The sequence below is a fragment of the Grampus griseus genome (assembly GCF_964374135.1).
Source record: "Grampus griseus genome assembly, chromosome: 16".
NCBI lineage: Eukaryota > Metazoa > Chordata > Mammalia > Artiodactyla > Delphinidae > Grampus > Grampus griseus.
The window spans coordinates 9259518-9276502 of record NC_139010.1 but is presented as its reverse complement, the minus strand read 5'-3'; the positions used below and the strand labels follow the sequence as shown (position 1 = coordinate 9276502).

General features: G+C 48.6%; 1 protein-coding gene across 3 annotated transcripts in view; it reads right to left on the bottom strand.

The window, feature by feature from the left end:
* The window catches only part of EDARADD (EDAR associated via death domain), a 62869-nt gene extending 47220 nt beyond the window's left edge, over nucleotides 1-15649 (bottom strand). For all 3 annotated transcript variants that reach the window (XR_014297868.1, XM_082673482.1, XM_082673483.1), the window contains exons 1-3: nucleotides 15516-15649; nucleotides 6702-6760; nucleotides 3153-3192 (exon numbers count right to left, since the gene is read on the bottom strand). Coding sequence is in view for 2 of the 3 variants with exons in the window: in XM_082673482.1 (XP_082529608.1) it covers nucleotides 3153-3192; nucleotides 6702-6760; nucleotides 15516-15546 (130 nt within the window). In the remaining variant the exon portion in view is untranslated. The remainder of the gene's footprint in view (nucleotides 1-3152; nucleotides 3193-6701; nucleotides 6761-15515) is intronic.
* Nucleotides 15650-16985: the final 1336 nt, after the last annotated feature.

Genomic DNA, 16985 nt, shown 5'->3' with positions numbered 1-16985 from the left:
AAAATACATTTTGAGGACTTTTAAAATCATATGGAAATGGTTCAAGCTAATTACAAATGACTCCTCTATTAAATACAGTAGCCCCCCTAGAATTCACGTAAGTGTCAGAGTCTGAATTGTTCTTAATATAATTAGATTACATTTACTTTTTTAAAAAATAAATTTATTTATCTATTTTTATTTTGGGCTGCGATGGGTCTTCGTTGCTGCGTGCGGGCTTTCTCTAGTTGCGGCGAGCGGGGGCTACTCTCCGTTGCAGTGCACGGGCTTCTCATTGCGGTGGCTTCTCTTGTTGCGGAGCATGGGCTCTAGAGCGCAGGCTCAGTAGTTGTGGTTCGCGGGCTCTAGAGTGCAGGCTCAGTAGTTGTGGCGCACGGGCTTAGTTGCTCCGCAGCATATGGGATCTTCCTGGACTAGGGCTCCAACCCGTGTCCCCTGCACTGGCAGGTGGATTCTTAACCACTGTGCCACCAGGGAAGCCTACATTTACTTTTAAGCTGTAAATTAGTCTCTTCACTAATTATATATGGGCTTTGTTTCCCTAAAAACAACTTCAGTGAGAAAATTACCATAAGCATTTAACGATAATACTGGCTCCATTATGGTATGTTTGAAAAAATTACTGCAGACATTAAATTCTTATTAAATGCAAATGTTGGATATTACATAGAAGACGATGTATTTCTTGGAGATAAGAAATTATGTGCTTAATAACACTTCCCCTCCCCCCCACCATTTTAATTAATTTTAATTAAGGTTTTGTAAAACTCAAATTCTAGGAGAAACCCAACGGTACAGTTACTGTATTATCAGGCTGCTAAGCAACAATCTTCTTCTCTTAAAACAGAAAATCATGTTCAAGAGTGATAGAAAAGGTCTTCAAATAGTTGCTGCGGCCCAGTCTACCTAAAACGGTGGTTCCACTCTTACCTCTCCACTACAAAAGCTTTCAACAGTCCTCTACCCTGATGGCTCACGATTCTTTTGCCAGATTTCCCTCCACACCTGTCAGATGCTTGTTGGGAGTCAGGTGCTGTTCCAGTCTCGTTTCGTTGAATTCTCACAAGCACCCTGGGAGGTCGGTGTAATACTGTCCTCTCTGCACTGCAGACTGGACACTGGGACCCTGAGCCATGAGGTCAACTGCTGAGTCCTCTCAGAGCTGGCGGTCTGGCTGCAGCTCGGTGTCTCTTACATGTCTCCTACATGTGGCACACCACATCCTTTTTTTTATATAAATTTATTTATTTATTTATTTTTTTGGCTTTGTTGGGTCTTATTCTTATCTAGTTGCGGCGAGCGGGAGCCACTCTTCACTGCGGTGCGCGGGCCTCTCACTGTCGCAACCTCTCTTGTTGTGGAGCACAGGCTCCAGACGCGCAGGCTCAGTAGCTGTGGCTCACGGGCCCAGCTGCTCCGCGTCATGTGGGATCTTCCCAGACCAGGGCTCGAACCCGTGTCCCCTGCGTTGGCAGGCAGATTCTCAACCACTGCGCCACCAGGGAAGCCCCCACGCCACATTCTTGAAGCTTCTTAGGAAGGCTCTCAAAGGGAGGTCTGTGTCCCACCCCCTCAGGTTTGCATTAAAAACACAGGTTTCTGGGCCTGACCCCAGATCCACCACATCATGATTTTGGAGTAGCAAAGCCCAGAATCTGCATTTTAAACTAGCTCCCCAGGTAATTCTTCACTGCACCCTAAAAATCCAAGGAACACGGCCCAAGACTGCCTCCGATTCGTCCTGGTGGCCTGGCTTGCACCTTCCACTTTCTTGCTGAACTAGGCAATCACAGCTTGGGGAATTCAGGACACTGAGAAGTCATTCATGGAGAGGGGAAAGGGCAAAGTGTGCTTGGGAGAAGCCTCCCCTAGTACAGCCAGGATCTGGGCTCAAACCTGGCCTTCAGCCTCTTTTCCCTACACCACTGCCATTCCTGGGACGTGCACAGGGGGCAAAAGGAATGAAACTCTAATGATGCCATTTCAGAGAGCAGGAAGAAGAGTGTGGTGAGTAGAGAATGAGGGAGGGGGACTTGGCAGAACTACAGACTTAACCACAGGTGGGCCCTGCCAGGGAGCTCCCAACCCTGCAACCCAGTGACCCTGTGATACCCATCACCACAAGGGCTGCTGGGGAACCCCACAGCAGGCTGTGCTGGGAAGTCCTTCCTCTCCAGGAAGCCGGGGTGTCCCTGCCATCTCTGAAGCTGCTCAGATCTGATGCTCCCCACCCCTCCTCTCTGGCTGGTCAGCAGAGCACAAGGTAAACGCTCTAGTGCGATAAGCGGCAGCTCAGCCTCCCTACTGGATACAGCCTTGGAGGCTGCCCCAGGGGAAATTAGGAAAGGCTCAGGCCTTTATGGTCTGCACCACGCCTGAGACATTCGCCTGTGGATCATAAAAGCAAGCTCTTTTTGCTTTGGGGTCTGACAGCATCCCTTGCCCCTTGTCTGCTAACAGAACCCTCTTTCCTGTGGTTTGAGTACAACTGACTTCGTGCCCTCCGCCCCCCACCCTCCAACCTCAAGGCTCAGACCTGGTCACCCCTCCATCCTCCGACGACAGCAGCTGATACAGGGATGGCCACATGACCAAACTGCTCCTTTCACGATTTGCCCCTAAAATTGTGCCACGTGTGCTGGGGGAAAGGCTCCCTCTTGCCCCGGCATCTTTAGCTGCACCAAGTAAAGCCGGAGGTGTCAGAGACTATCTTTCCCACCAAGTGGGGAAAGCCTGCTCGAGTATGGAGCCAACACAGAAGACAGAGCCATTGTGGGGGGAGTGGGGGGCTGAGCCTGAGACATCGTTTAAATGCTTGGATTTAGCAGCACCCAAAGACTCTAAGCCACCAGGTCCCGCCCCCCATTTTAAACTAATTTGAGCTACATTTCTGACACTTGCAACCCACAGTCTTGGCTTTCTTCATTTTATGCATGTTAAAAAACACCATAGGAATTTGATGTCTAATTTGCTATAAAATAATTTCTACATTTTAATAAGAAAATTCATACCAGAGAAGGTCAAATCATGCCCTAAATTATCAGTAGGTTTCTGTTTTACAATTTTAAAAAATGAAAAATTACTGTGACTAGTGCTTTGTTCAAGATATGAAAGTAATCACAAGTTTAAATTGCTACTTTAACTGTACATACCTTTAGGGAGTCCCGTGTCTTGAATGGGATATTTGTCTGACTGTAGAGACCAACAAAAGAGGAGTGTTATTTTTAAACATCGTAGTCAATTATAAGATCAAAGTAAAGAGAAAGCTTTGTCTTGGGAAAGTCATGATTTTAATTTAAATCCTTGCAAGTTTTTAGCCTTGGATTTATCAATATGCCTGACCCATTGCTTGCTTTCATTCTCAATTTTATACAAATGAAACCAAGGTGGATGAGAAGTTAATGTTGGAACATGAAACAGAAGAAGCCTTCAGCTCTGACCACTAAACCACACTTCCTCTCTTTTCTGCAGTGCTCTTCTATTTCCTGCAGCTCAAAATTGAGGGACATTTCTGTTAGTGAATTATGGGGACAGATCCATCTCTTCTCACCATTTCTGTGACATTCATTTGGGCCAATAAGCATGTGTTCTGGGCAGTACTCACAATTGGAGAGCTCTGTCACGGGCTGACTAGGACAGGAGTCAAAAGGTAACTATCCCATTAATTGCACGAAGATCTACAAATTAGTTACCCATTATGCACAATTATGCACAATTCCCCAATGGTTTAGTTGAGGGCAGTACTGTTACAGGGAATTCAAAATAGCAAATGCTCTTATAATCACATATTTCTTTGTTGGTACCGACAAATATGCAGGTATCTAAGCTTCTGGAAGCTTCTACTGCAGATTATACAATGTAGTCATTTTCTAAAGACTTCCATGAGAGGAGTGGGGATGCACCCAATCTCCCTAGCCTGTCCTCTGACCCCGGCTCAGTTCCCACCATCATCTGCATCTGGGCCTTTGGGTCTATAGTCCTCCAGCCTAAAAAAAAAAAAGCTGTACCTCCCAACTCTCCTGTAAGTCTCATCACTATCTTCCTTGGACAGAGGAGGAAAAGAAACAAATGTGGAACCAGGGATTCTGTTTTAAACGCCTTTCCTTGGAGTTTTTGGAGCTAGGCAGTAAAGTTTCAGAACCTTCTAGAAGCCTCCAACCCCTTTCCACAAAAGAAATCAATCAATCATCTTTACGGTATCAGTTCAACCTGTGAAGGGGCTGGAGTCTAAGGTCAGACACACTGGTGGTCAAGCGTGTCTACATGACTGAGCCCCAATAACACTCTGGACCCCAAGCGTGGGGTGAGCTTCCCTGGTTGTCAATACTCTGTGTGTATCATCACACATCGTTCCTGAGACAAGTAAACACTGTCCACACAACGTCACTGACAGAGGGTAGCTGAAAGCTCCACGTGTGCAACTTTCCTGGGCCCTGTCCTATGCCCCTCTTCCTTTGGCTGACTTTAATCTGAATACTTTTGCTGTAATAAACCACAATCCTGAGTGAAAAAAGAAATCAATCAATCAATCAATCACAGGGAACTTAAAAATCAAATACTTTTCCCCCAGACTAAATCCTTATCCATACTCTGCTCCCCAGAGCATGGAAAACACATCTGTACCATAGTGCTTCTCGGGCTCTTTTCAAAGTATTTGTCTATTTCCTCAGACAGACTGTGAGTGTTTCAAGAGAAGGGACCATGATCTGTGCATCCCCAGATTTTGACTCTGTTCAGACTACATGAACGAACAAGTGCAGGTTTCCTGGAGAGACTGACAGTTGACATGGGCCTAGAGAATGCCCAGGACTCAGAGGACCGCGAGAAAGGAGCATGGTGATTGCAGATGGTGGGCACGGAGGAGCAAGGCCAGGTGGTTGGAAGACGGGCCAGCCTGTAGGACGGATGCATGCTGGAGGTGGAAAAGGAAGACAGGGTTGGACACGAAATAATGGAGCCAGTTTCCATGGAAGACCCTGCAAAGGAGGCAAAGGGATTTAGGAAGGCTGCCATTCTAGGATCTCGGGAAGCTTGGCTCATTTAACACTGCTGCCTGCTTCATGCCCCACTCTGCATATGGGAAGACGGTCAGCACAGCCTCGCAGGAAGTCAGGCAAGCAAATAATTCCCACACAATGCGATAAAAAGTAGGGACCATGGGGCTTCCCTGGTGGTGCAGTGGTTGAGAGTCCGCCTGCCGATGCAGGGGACGTGGGTTCGTGCCCCGATCCGGGAAGATCCCACATGCCGCGGAGCGACTGGGCCCGTGAGCCATGGCTGCTGAGTCTGCGCGTCCGGAGCCTGTGCTCCGCAACGGGAGAGGCCACAGCAGTGAGAGGCCCCGCGTACCGCAAAAAAAAAGAAAGAAAAAAGTAGGGACTATGGATAAGGCAGCACCCGAAGGCCCCAAGGCTGAGAAGCCTTCCCAGATAAGGAACACCTGGGCTGAGTGGCGGGTTGCATAGGAGTTCATTATGTGAGGAAGCAGGGAGGGGCCAGCACTATGGGTATCCCAGGACGGGGGGAGGGCGTGGGGCATTTGTGGAGCAGCAAATAGCTACACACAACTGGCTCATCAGGGGGATGTTGAGACATGGTCATGGAGGACCTCATCTGCCATGTCAAGGACCATGTATTTAATCCTGGAAGGAATGTTATAGTTGAAATGTGTCCCCTCCAAAAATACCTCGAAGTCCTAACCCCTAGTACCTCAGACTGTGACCTCATTGGAAATAGGGTCATTGTAGATAGAATTACTTAAGATGAGGTTATACTGGTGTAGGGTAGGCCCTTAATCCAGTAGGACAGACGTCCTTGTAAGAGGAGAAGAGATAACAAGACACAGACACACGGGGAGAAGACGGCCACGTGCCACCAAAGGAAGAGAATGGAGCGAAGCAGCTACAAGCCAGGGGACACCAACAACGACCATCAGAAGCCAGAAGAGGGACTTCCCTGGCGGCGCAGTGGTTAAGAATCCGCCTGCCAATGCAAGAGACACGGGTTCTAGCCCTGGTCCGGGAAGATCCCACGTGCCGCGAAGAAACTAAGCCCGTGCGCCACAACTACTGAGCCTGCGCTCTAGGGCCCGCGAGCCACAACTACTGAAGCCTGCATGCCTAGAGCCCGTGCTCCGCAACAAGAGAAGCCACCACAGTGAGAAGTCTGTGCGCCGCAACAAAGAGTAGACCCTGCTTACCGCAACTAGAGAAAGCCCACGTGAAACAACAAAGACCCAACACAGCCAAAAATAAATTTTAAAAATTAAAAGAAAAAAAAAGTGGTAACAGAGGTAAATCAACAGTGTATGCCCATCTGACACATGAGCAGGCCGCCTTTAACTTGAAGGTTGTCCTATTTTTTCTTTCGATCTCAAGTTAGATATTTTGATTTCTGAAGAATTGGTAATTAAAAATAGTATTAAAAGTAGACAAGCAGATAAAGACCTCACGTAACCTAAGAAGACCACTTCTGATATGTGCAAAATGAAAACAGAGTCTAACACCATTTTTAACCTGGAGAAACCCCAAGTTTATTATGTCACAGAGAAATATCATGAAAAAGAAATTTATCTTGGAAAACCTTATTTTAGGGTTTCAAATTTCATGTAAGTACTAAGTAATAAAAAATATAAAGAAATAACAAAAGGGGAAAAAGGAAAAACAGGAGTCATCACCATTAATGTAAAAGTTGTAACCTACCATATTAAGGGATATAGTGCTAGGGTCTGTGTCTTCCACTGGCTCCTTTGTCAAATGATCTGTAAAGAGAACAAATAGAGAGCATTTTCTTTAACTTAGAAGCACAGTGTGTCCTTTGATAACTGTCTTCATATAGACACAAGCTACCCCAATCAGTTTGGAGAAAAGCTTACTTTCAGTCATTAGTGGAGACAAAATAAGAAAGAATGAGTTCAGGCTGCATCAAGAAAGTGATGATGACCAATAAACTACATTAAACAAATATTTTGGAACAGTTTACTTATAAATATCTACAAATACTCAGAGGTACAAACAACTACAAATTAGGTGAACGTGATATTAATGACTCTTTTGCAGATTGGATTTTGAGACAGGCTGGGACCTGGGACCCTTTACTGGAGCGCTTGCACCTGGACAAACATCTCCTCAAGCAACAGAGTACAAAGAAACTATAAAAGACTAAAAATAACTGCATGCAAGTGCCGTTGGGCAAATCATGAACAACATACAGAAAAGAATACAAAAAGGGCACAAACCAACTGCCATTTCTGAGGTGCCGGGAGCACAAGCAGGGTACTGCACGTGATCCCTGCACACAGCACCACCAAGGGGGTGGGCAGGCCACCTAAGCCACACCTCAGGCCTGACCCACCAATCCGCTCCCACCCTCACCCCAGCTCACCGCGCCCCCCCTAGGACAGCAAGCAAGGGCACCTGTTTCTTGTTTTTACCTCTCATGCTGCAGCACGAGTCCCAATAAAGCATTGCCTGAGTTTCTCGTCTGGTCTCTTATCAATTTCTATTGATTAAAGAGTCCAAGGACCCAGGTCGGCAACGATCTGATTATAACTTTGAGCAAGAAAATTAGAAAAAAAAGCTCCCCCTTTCCAAGACACTTTACGAAACATCTGCCAGAAAACTATCTTGCTCGACAACCACATCTGTCTGAATGGGATCCTCGGTATTTTGTGCAGTCACCACACGACCTGCAAAGCCTTAAGTGGCCAGCCTTGGGCCAATCAAGATTCAGCTTTCATTTTTCTCCCAAATCTTCATTAAGTACATAGTGTGGCCCAGGCACTAGGTCCTGGGAATGCCTTGGGGGATCCAAACCAACAAAACAGGTCCACTTATGGAGATCATTTGTTTGTTCTCCCCAGATGTTTCCCATCCGAGAATGTGTCCAGACTTCTCACATTTCTCTCCCCGCAGGTGTTGACAATGCCCAAAGGAGAAGCAGTGTGAAGGGAACATCTCTTTGTTTTATGACAGGCTACAAGTCACTGGAGAGATTAAAGGAGGTGGCCTAGAGGAGCGGGGGCAAAAGGAGAGAGTTTTTGCCAGTGTCCCCCCATGGAGCAGGGGACAGACACTGCAGCTCCACGAGTGGGGACTGTGCCGTGGTCCTTAGCAGAGCCCAGAGGTGGCAAGACCACATCAGGGAATGCACAGAGGGTGCTAACCCCTGGGTCCCAGTGTTCCCAGCCCCACAGAGAAACAAACCCGCAATTTGGGTCTGCAAGAGAAACAGAGGGCTCCTGGACCTCAAGAGTCTTCTCAGACTTGGACAACAAGGACATCAAGCCCACCCGGATGCACTAAAAATTCAAGGCCCCTCTTTTTCCAAGCACCACATCATCCTCTTAGGTTCCTATATGACCCTAAGGAAGGGGCCAGGCCCCAGTTTGGACTGAAATGGAATTTCCTGCCAGCCCAGTAGATGACAGACTCAGACCTGGATTTAAGTCAATGTAAAGAAAATAAGAACAAGTTGTGTTGCTAACTCCACCCTGAGTTTACAGAACTCCTGCTGCCCAAGGAAAGGAGAAGGCAATTATCATACAGAGCATTTGGTGTTAAGACAGTAGAAATGCAGAATGATATGGAAACACAGGAAGAACACAAGCCTAGCCTGGGGTGTCTGGCGGGGAGTGAAGAGAGGGTAGAGAGGAGTCTATAGAGGAGATGACACGAGTCCAGAAAAATGAGTTGAAGCTAGCCAGGAGAAGTCAGGGAGGGAAAAGCATTCTAGGCAGAGGGAACAGCATAGGCGAAGGCCTAGAGATGAAAAAGAACGGGACACATGAGCATACTTCAAATAGATCCAGCTGGACACCTGCATTCGGTTTTCCAGTTTTTCCTTAATAGGAATCCTGTGCAGCTATTGCCCACCAAGTCTATGACAAGTTAGGCCTGTTTCGTACAGAGACATTAGTACGCGAGGAAGGAAAAAGATGAAGAGGAAGAAAATGGAGGAGATAGCTGGGAAAGGCAGAATTACCCCCAAAAGCAGCAGTGAGAATGCAAACAGGACAGTTAAAGGGAAGGCACACAGGGCCTGGGAGGAGAAGGCTTGGGCGCTGAGACCTAGTGGCCTGACCTTGAATGAGTCTAGCGGTATGACCTTGGATGACTCATGTTAAGTGTTCCCGGCCTCTGGCTCTTCCTCTGTAACAGGAGGGGGTCCACGTGGCTGGTTCCCACACCCAGCTGATCATCATTATTCTGGTCAGGTCAGGTTTGGGAACGACTCCCCCTGAGAATCTGTGCCTCAGAGGGTGATGGGGTGAACAGGACCACAAGTGTTTGGAGGCCCAAAGTCTCTTGCTTTGGTCTGAAACCTCTGAGAATAGATGGAATTTAAGATGGGAAGGGCACAGAGAATTTAGAGGGTTTTTTTTGTTGTTTTCTGAAGCACAACAGCAAAGTGAGAGGGCAATGAGGAAAGGCTTAGGCGATCAGGAGAGGTTTAGGACCAGTCTTAGAGGCACGTTCAGGTCTTTTATTATTTTCATTCACATGGTTGTGACTGTATCAGCCTCTGACGTAGCCCAGGCTGGGGATGAAGTTCTTCCTCACGTGTTACTGCCAAATCCGCTCACAGACCCAGGCCCACGCTGTCTCTCCACCTGTTCTACCTGATCCCGGGCCTTCCCCCGGCCCTCGCTGTAGTTCACGCAGAAACACCTTTGTTCTCCCAGGCCCGTGTTGTGTAGGTTATTTGGAGGAGGGCTGATCCTGGTTATTGGAGACTAGTCTAGAAGCAGTCGTCCTAAAGTACTTCTGAGAGCTCTTGGAGCCACGTGTTTACAACATTATTAGTATGAAATCAAATAGTTTACTCAGAAGCTTTAAAATGTTTATTTTTACAGGCCCCAGGTAACAGCAGGCTGGGCCTCTAGGCAAGGCTCTGATATCAGATGGGGCACGAAGAAGCCGAAACAGAAAGGGGGATCGTGCGAGCTCAGAGGTGGCAAGGCCGGCAGCTCAGCCAGGGGTGGGTGGGGACCTTCCTCCTGATGCTGGCTGTTGCTCTACTGTCCCAAAGCTGCCTCCATTCTCCTGGATTGGTGACTCTAAAGAAGGCAGAGGTCACCCCAAATTAGCTGGTAATTGATCAAAGGGGGTCTCACGATGGCAATGAGAATGATGTTTAATTCACATGAGCATCTTCTGGGGAGGTCCTCAAAAGGCCTGAGTGAAACCCATGGTGAGCTAATGCCACTCAGCTGCTGGAAGGACACCCGGCCTGGCTCCCGGAGGCCCCAGGGGACAGCAAGCAAGGCCAGCTGCAGTTACTTGTTTCTCTGGGCCTCAGGTGCCTCATCTGTAATATTCAGGGGGAGGGGGGACAGAGAGCCTCCACGTGCCCTTCCAGCTTTAAAAGTCCATGAGTGGTGAGAAGTAGGGGCCCCAAAGGTGAAAAGAGCATCTTCAGGTGAAGGTCACTCCAACACAGGAAGCCCAGTTACAATTAGAGCTCCCACTTACCCAGTACCCCTCCCCGCCCACCCACCCCATCGCCCCACGCTGCCTGGTTTACACACAGCCCCGTTTCATCCTCACGGTAACCCTGAGAGAGGGCCAAGTGTCTCCTTTATCCATACTGAGTGCCCAAGGTCACAGGGCAAAGGAAGCAGCAGAATTTGGATCTGGGACTTTCTGACTTCAAAATCTACCCGTTTTCCACTGCCTTCGGGTTGCTTGAAGTGGTTCATGCGTTGACCACCTGATAACAGACTGTCCTGGGGGGATCTCTGTGTCCAAATTTTCCCTTCCTATGAGGGTACCAGTCACATTGGATGAGAGCTCCCTCTGATGACCTCCTTTTAACTTGACTGCTTCTGTAAAGACTTTATTCCCAAATCAGGTCACGTTCTGAGGTACTGAGGGTTAGGATGCCCACAAAATTTTTTGCGGGTGGGGAGCACAGTTCAACCCATAACAGTCCACTCTCTGGCCCCCAAATTCATGTCCTTCCCATGTGCAAAAGACATTCACCCGACATCCCCTAAAGCTTTCATCATTCCGGCATCAACTCTAAATGCAAAATCTCACCTACCCATCACCCACTCAAAGACCCAGCTCTCGTCAGCTCCTGAATCAGAATCCCCAGGAGCCCTGGAGACTGTGGGCTGCACCCGGCAGCCTCTCCACCAGGAACGATCTCAGATTGTCCAACACAGATGTGGGTACGCTGCCCAAGAGCAGCACGGTCACGTCCGGACCTCTCCCTTTATGAATCACATTAGATAAGGGCCAATAGTTCCTCAAGACAGTTCCTCAAAGGAAGTTCAAAGATCTCCTCTAAAGATGTCCTTTCAGAGAGACAAAGAGGGAAGCGTGTCAGAGCTTCCTGGCTTTCCCGATCATCAGGAAACAAAAGAGTGGGGCTTTTTGTGCATCTTAGTGAAAAAGTAAAGGCAATTCTTTGAACTCGGTGATTTCAGAGTTCATTTATTTTTCCTGTTATTATTTTTTGTACCCGAGCTTTTCTTTTGACCTACAGCTGTTTTCACTACTGATTCTAAGGAAGCCCTAGAGTCCTAACCGTATTCAGGATTACAGAAGCTCTCAGGGCAGCAGCGCTAACAGGCTGCTAAGTTTACCTTCTTCTCTGTCTGGCAGCAGCCCTGCTCTGTCATCCCTGCACCTCAGAGCAGGGGCTGAACAAGCTGAGAAAGGTCCAAGGATCAAGAAGGTGCACCTCTAGAGCGACTTCTCTGGATGATGGCCAAGCTGAGGGAGGGGGAGGGGAGGGAAGAGATGAACCAAGGGATGAAAGAGGAATGCAGACAAGGGGGAAATACTTGGGTGGAGAGGAGAAAACTTAGAGGCATTGTAAGGAACGGAAAGAAATGAAGTGGGCATTGGAAAAACCCACGGGACGGGGAAGGAGAAAGGGAGAAAGGAAAACCGCAGCCTGTCAGCACTCTCTGGTGGATGTGGTGAATGAACTGGCTGGTCCAGCCTTTCAAATAAGGGTGCTGCTCGAAGTAGTTCCTCCTTCAGTCCTGGTTTCTGCTCCCGGTGCTACTGGAGTTTGCAAGAAGGACAGGATGCCACATCAGACCCGTCCAAGCGCGGAGGAGGGTTGCATGAGGGGTGAGATGCCACCTAAGGGGCTGTCCTGGGCCGGTCTCTAGGGCCAGGTCTCCCAGGGAGCAGCCCTGTGTGCAGTGCAAACAATACCCCGAGGATGAACAAAGGCAGAACATACGCTGATGTGCTCCCTGGCCAAGGGCACTTACTTAGCTCACTGCGACAAAGCAATGAACGGTACCATCTCCCCAACTCTCCCGACTTTCAAAGCCTCTTTCTTTGTTTCTGTCCTTAATATATGTATGAACATGAATCAGATTTTATTCACTTTCAACAGGCAATTCTGACTCATTCCACGACGGATGGTTTATTAGTGGTAGAGATGGAATGAGATGGTCACACTGTAACCAGCATGACTATTTTCCTGCCAGTGTAAATTTTCTCAGGGCAAGTTTTTTTAATTAAGTTCATACGGTATAATAATAGATACCCACCTTTGTTATATGCATGTGGATATACAAACATCTTTTTTTTTTTTAACTTTACAAGGTAAACCCAGTTAACATATCTAACTGAATCAGTTCCTAAGATGCCAACATGGGAAGAGCTTTTTCAGCCCACAGTTTGATGAATAGGTGGTTACATTTTATATCTTTCATTCATTTACTGAGATGATAAGTATTTAACCAGGGTTTACTAAGTGCTGGGTACTGGGCCAGGCGTTGGAGAAAAACGGTCAAGCAAAACAGACATGCCCTCTGTCCAAGAACTTATAGCCTAACGGGGGAGAGAGACAATGGTGAAATCTTCACAGCTAGAAAGGGTGACAGGTGCTGGAAGGGTGCACCAAGACTGTGTAACATGGAGCTGAATCTACATCAGTTTTGATCTGAAATCTGAAGGGTGGGCAGGAGGTAAATGGACTGGCGGGGGTTGGGGGGAGGCGAAGGGAGCCTTCCAGGCAGCAGAAACAACTTGTGCAAAGGCCAGGAGGCAGGTGGTCCAGGGCTCTCAAGGAAACAGAGGAGGCAGGGTGGCTGCAGTGCAGACGAAGAGAAAGAGCAGGCTTGCCGACTGAAGGGAGAGCTACAGGCCCACGTACAGAGTATGGACACCACTGAAAGACTGAGGATTTACTGGAAAGTCAGCGCAGGTTTCTGAGTAGAGGAATGGCGAGATCTAATCTTGTTTTTAAAAGGTCACTCTGGCCGCTTTTCGGTGTACAGGTTGGTGGAAGGTGACAGTGTGTGTGGAAATACCAGCTGGGAGGTGAGTGCAGGAAAGCTGGTGAGCCAGCATGGTAACTGGGTCTGGGGCAGAGACGTGAAAATGCCACGTAACGAGTTTCACACATTATCACCACTTGTGGCTTCATTACAGAAATGGAAGGGATGTGTCCTGGAGGTTATAGAAATGATATGAGATGTTAGAAAGAGGAAGTCATTTTTTTGGTCATATTTCTGTCCAACCCTTTGTTTCTATATGCAAGTGTGGAGATATTATATAAGTTTTTTTAAACTGGAAGAACCCTCATCTAATTGATAGAATTCCAGAGTGGGAATGGACGTGAGAGTTATCTTTCAGATGCCTGGAGGTGTTCTTCAACATCGCTGCAAGTGAGAGGGAGATCTCTACTCAGGAGGTCTCTCCCCTCTTTGTAGGAAGCCAACAAAAGTCCACCTACAAGTTTGGGTTCTACCTCTCAAAGTCAAGGAGACCGGTTCTTTCCAAATGACGCCCTCCTATCATCATATCCTCAGGTCTCTCATGCCGCCACATGTGCTGGGATTTCCTAGTCCCTTTGTTCCAGGTTGTGAGCTTCCATTCTGGCTGGGCCAAGCAGGCTAAGTAGCATCACCGGACTTCTAGATCCTGCAGTACTATTACTGTCATCTAAGATCCTATTAGCTGCCCTGGTGGCCTTATCACACTCTTGACTCACTGAGGCTTTTTGTACGTGAAGCTGTGTTTCCCAGCACCCACCTCCTCTGGTGCCATTGATTTTGGGGGTCCCAAGCAGACCTTATATGTATCCCCATTCAGTGGGTCCCGATCAAGATCTTTTTGAATCTCCTTCACCATGATCATCTAATGAGATGCGAAACCACTGTTAGTAAAATCTAGCTTAACACCTCTTGGCATCTTGCCAATTACATTTTCAGACGAGGAAGTGGATGCAGAGGTGAGAGCTGGGGGGCAGGGGTAGGATTTCTCCCTTAATTTCCCCTTCTGTTTTTCCAAACAATGAATGTGGGGGAGGAGAAGGATATCCAAACCATTTACTTATCTTCCATCTCCCATGGATAAAATGTTTACCATTCCTCACTTAAAGAAGAACCACTTGAAGGAGAATTTAGATCTTTCTTAAAATCTCCAGGAAACTCTCCCAGACCCAGCACATCACAAGGCCAAGTCAGCAATCTTCTGACCCACCTCCAGATACTATCTCATTCTCCTAACTGCTCAAGCCCCAAATGCACAATAAAACATTCAAGCTCCGGCCCTGCCCAAGCCCAAAAAATAAAATAGGGAACACGTGTCTCTAAGCAGGTATCTGTGGTTCTGTATATCTGGCTCTCTCCCTAGCCTTTCCAGCCTCAACAAAACTAGAAAAAGCCCCAGTGTGCTCTGGGGGATACATCATTCATTCATTCACATGTTTGACAAACATTCACTTTGGATCAGCCTAGGGTATGGGAGAGCAAGGACAGCAAATTCCTTAAAGGTTAAGTCTGAGGAAAATTTTCAAGTGAAATTAAAGAAAAATCGAGAGCCTGGTCTCAAGAACTGACACAGTATTCTACGGTTTTTCAATTCAAGTGAGATTAAAGAAAAATCTAGATTCTGGCTTCAGGTGCAAACACAATATTTAACGATAAGGACAGAACTAGAGGCCATTCTAACCAAAGGCCTCTACAGGTGGAATCAGCCGCCTGGTTTTGTGGATACTAGTTTATGAAATAGCTCCGAGGGCCAATATTTAGAACAAAACCATTTAATAAAAGTGAAACGAGAAGAGAAGAAGAGAAATGAGAAGGCACGTGAGTAGGGAGAAAGGGAGAGCTCGGGAGGAAAGAAAGAAATCCACCCCTTGCGCTCTTTTCTGCCGGAGAGGTTTGAGGGGCTTGTTTCAACCTGGCATCCCCGGTGCAGAACAAAGACGCTGGGGCGAGAGAGCAAGAGGAGAGAAGAGGCGTCTCAGGCACGCTTGGGGGTGACTGGGGCCAGGGGCCCGCGGGGGGCGCGCGCCACCAGCAGCCGCTCGGGGGGCGAGCCTCGCACCTCGCCCTCCGGGACCGGGCGCCGCCGCCGTCCCCCGTCCGGCCCCGCGCGGACCCGGGTCGGGCGCCAGGGTCCAGGGTGGTCCCAGGTCGCCCTTCGGGGCTCGTGGGGAGCTCGGCCCCGACAGCCCCGCCGCAGACGCGGACGCCTCGCGATCTAGCGACCCGCGGTCCGCGCTTCGGGTGAGGGTGCGGCGCGGTGTCAACTTACCCGCGCGCACAGGGTCGTCCGGAGAAGCCATGGGGACGGAGTGGGGCCGACGGGCGCCAGAGCAGTGCCGGGCGGCTGGCGGGACAGGGGAGGAAAGCTGGGTTGCAGGGCTCGGTTGCCCTGCCTTTCGGACGCGTGGGGAGCGAACCTCGGCAGCTCCGCGCGCCCCTCCTCCGCCCGCTCCTCCCCTCTCTCCGCCGCTCTTCCCGGCGCTCACTTCCTGCTTGGCAATTAGCAAAGCCCCTGCCGTGCGCGTCCGGTTCCACCCCCCGCCCCCAGACGCGTAAGCTGGAGCCCGGGTGCAGCGGACCAGGGCGCGGGGAGAGTCCCCGGGTGCCCTGGAGTCGCCAGCACCCGCCGCGAGCGCCCTTCCAGTCCTGCGCCCAGGTCTCCCAGGGCAGGTCCCGCCGCGGACCTCACGGGAGTGCTGCCCGGGACCTGCTGCGAAGCGATTATTAGCCTTAAAAGCCGGCTGCAGTCGCGGGTCGCTCTCCTGGCTCCCTCCTTTCGGCCTGAGCCCGGCCGCAACTCTCCTCCGCGCACAGGCCTGTGCTGAGATGCCTGGCGGCGGTCTGATGTTTAGACCGTTTCCTGCTCTTTAGGCAGAGTACGCCGCTGCATGATGGCACACGCTAATAATTTCTGTTTTGATTTTTCTTTGGCATTGGTTATTACATGACCTCCAGGGTACTGACAACACAAAGGGAGTGAAAAGAGGAAGCCTGACACACACTCGCACAGCCTCGCTAGAAAAATAGCTTAGGGCTCCCTCGGAAATGCCAAGGTCTAATTTTTTTAATTTTAATTTTATACCAATTACGTGCGCACAGATTGGAATCTTCCACTAAGAATATTTTTAAGAATGTTATATTTTAACTAAACCTATCATCCATCATAAATCTATTACTATACGAGGGTTACAGGCAATTTAAATTTAATAGTAATCTCTTAAGGGTTTAAAATAACCTTTGTCTTCACACATAAGAATTGAAAGAGAGGAACTGATTTGAAAGAGATAACATAGCTTTTAGTCAGTTTATCGTGAAGGAGCAGCCTCTGGCTAAAAACTCAGCTCCGAAAAATGCAGGAAAGCAGCAAGTGTGTACATACCCTCTTGGCCACCAGGGGCGTGCTTTGTGCCTCTCCCCCTCTGTTGAGTAGTCCTGAGGCCCATGGCACTCTCCACATCGGCACTTAAAATGCCATGAAAGAAACGGGAGGCTCAGAGAAGAGGGTCCGGCTGGCTGTCGACCTTCTGGTGGAAAGCTCTCTGGGGAATCTGTGGGCGGGAGGATGAACTTCCTTTTGGTCTGCCTTCTGATAGGAAGGGAAAGTTTTTTAAACGGTGTTTTCTCTTAGCATCCATTTTGAGGTTTGGTTTGTGGTTCTTTCTGTACTTCTCATGATGATGGAATTATTTCTGAGGTTGGTTGTCAGGAACCACATAGCAAGTCGGCAACACAAGCTCAA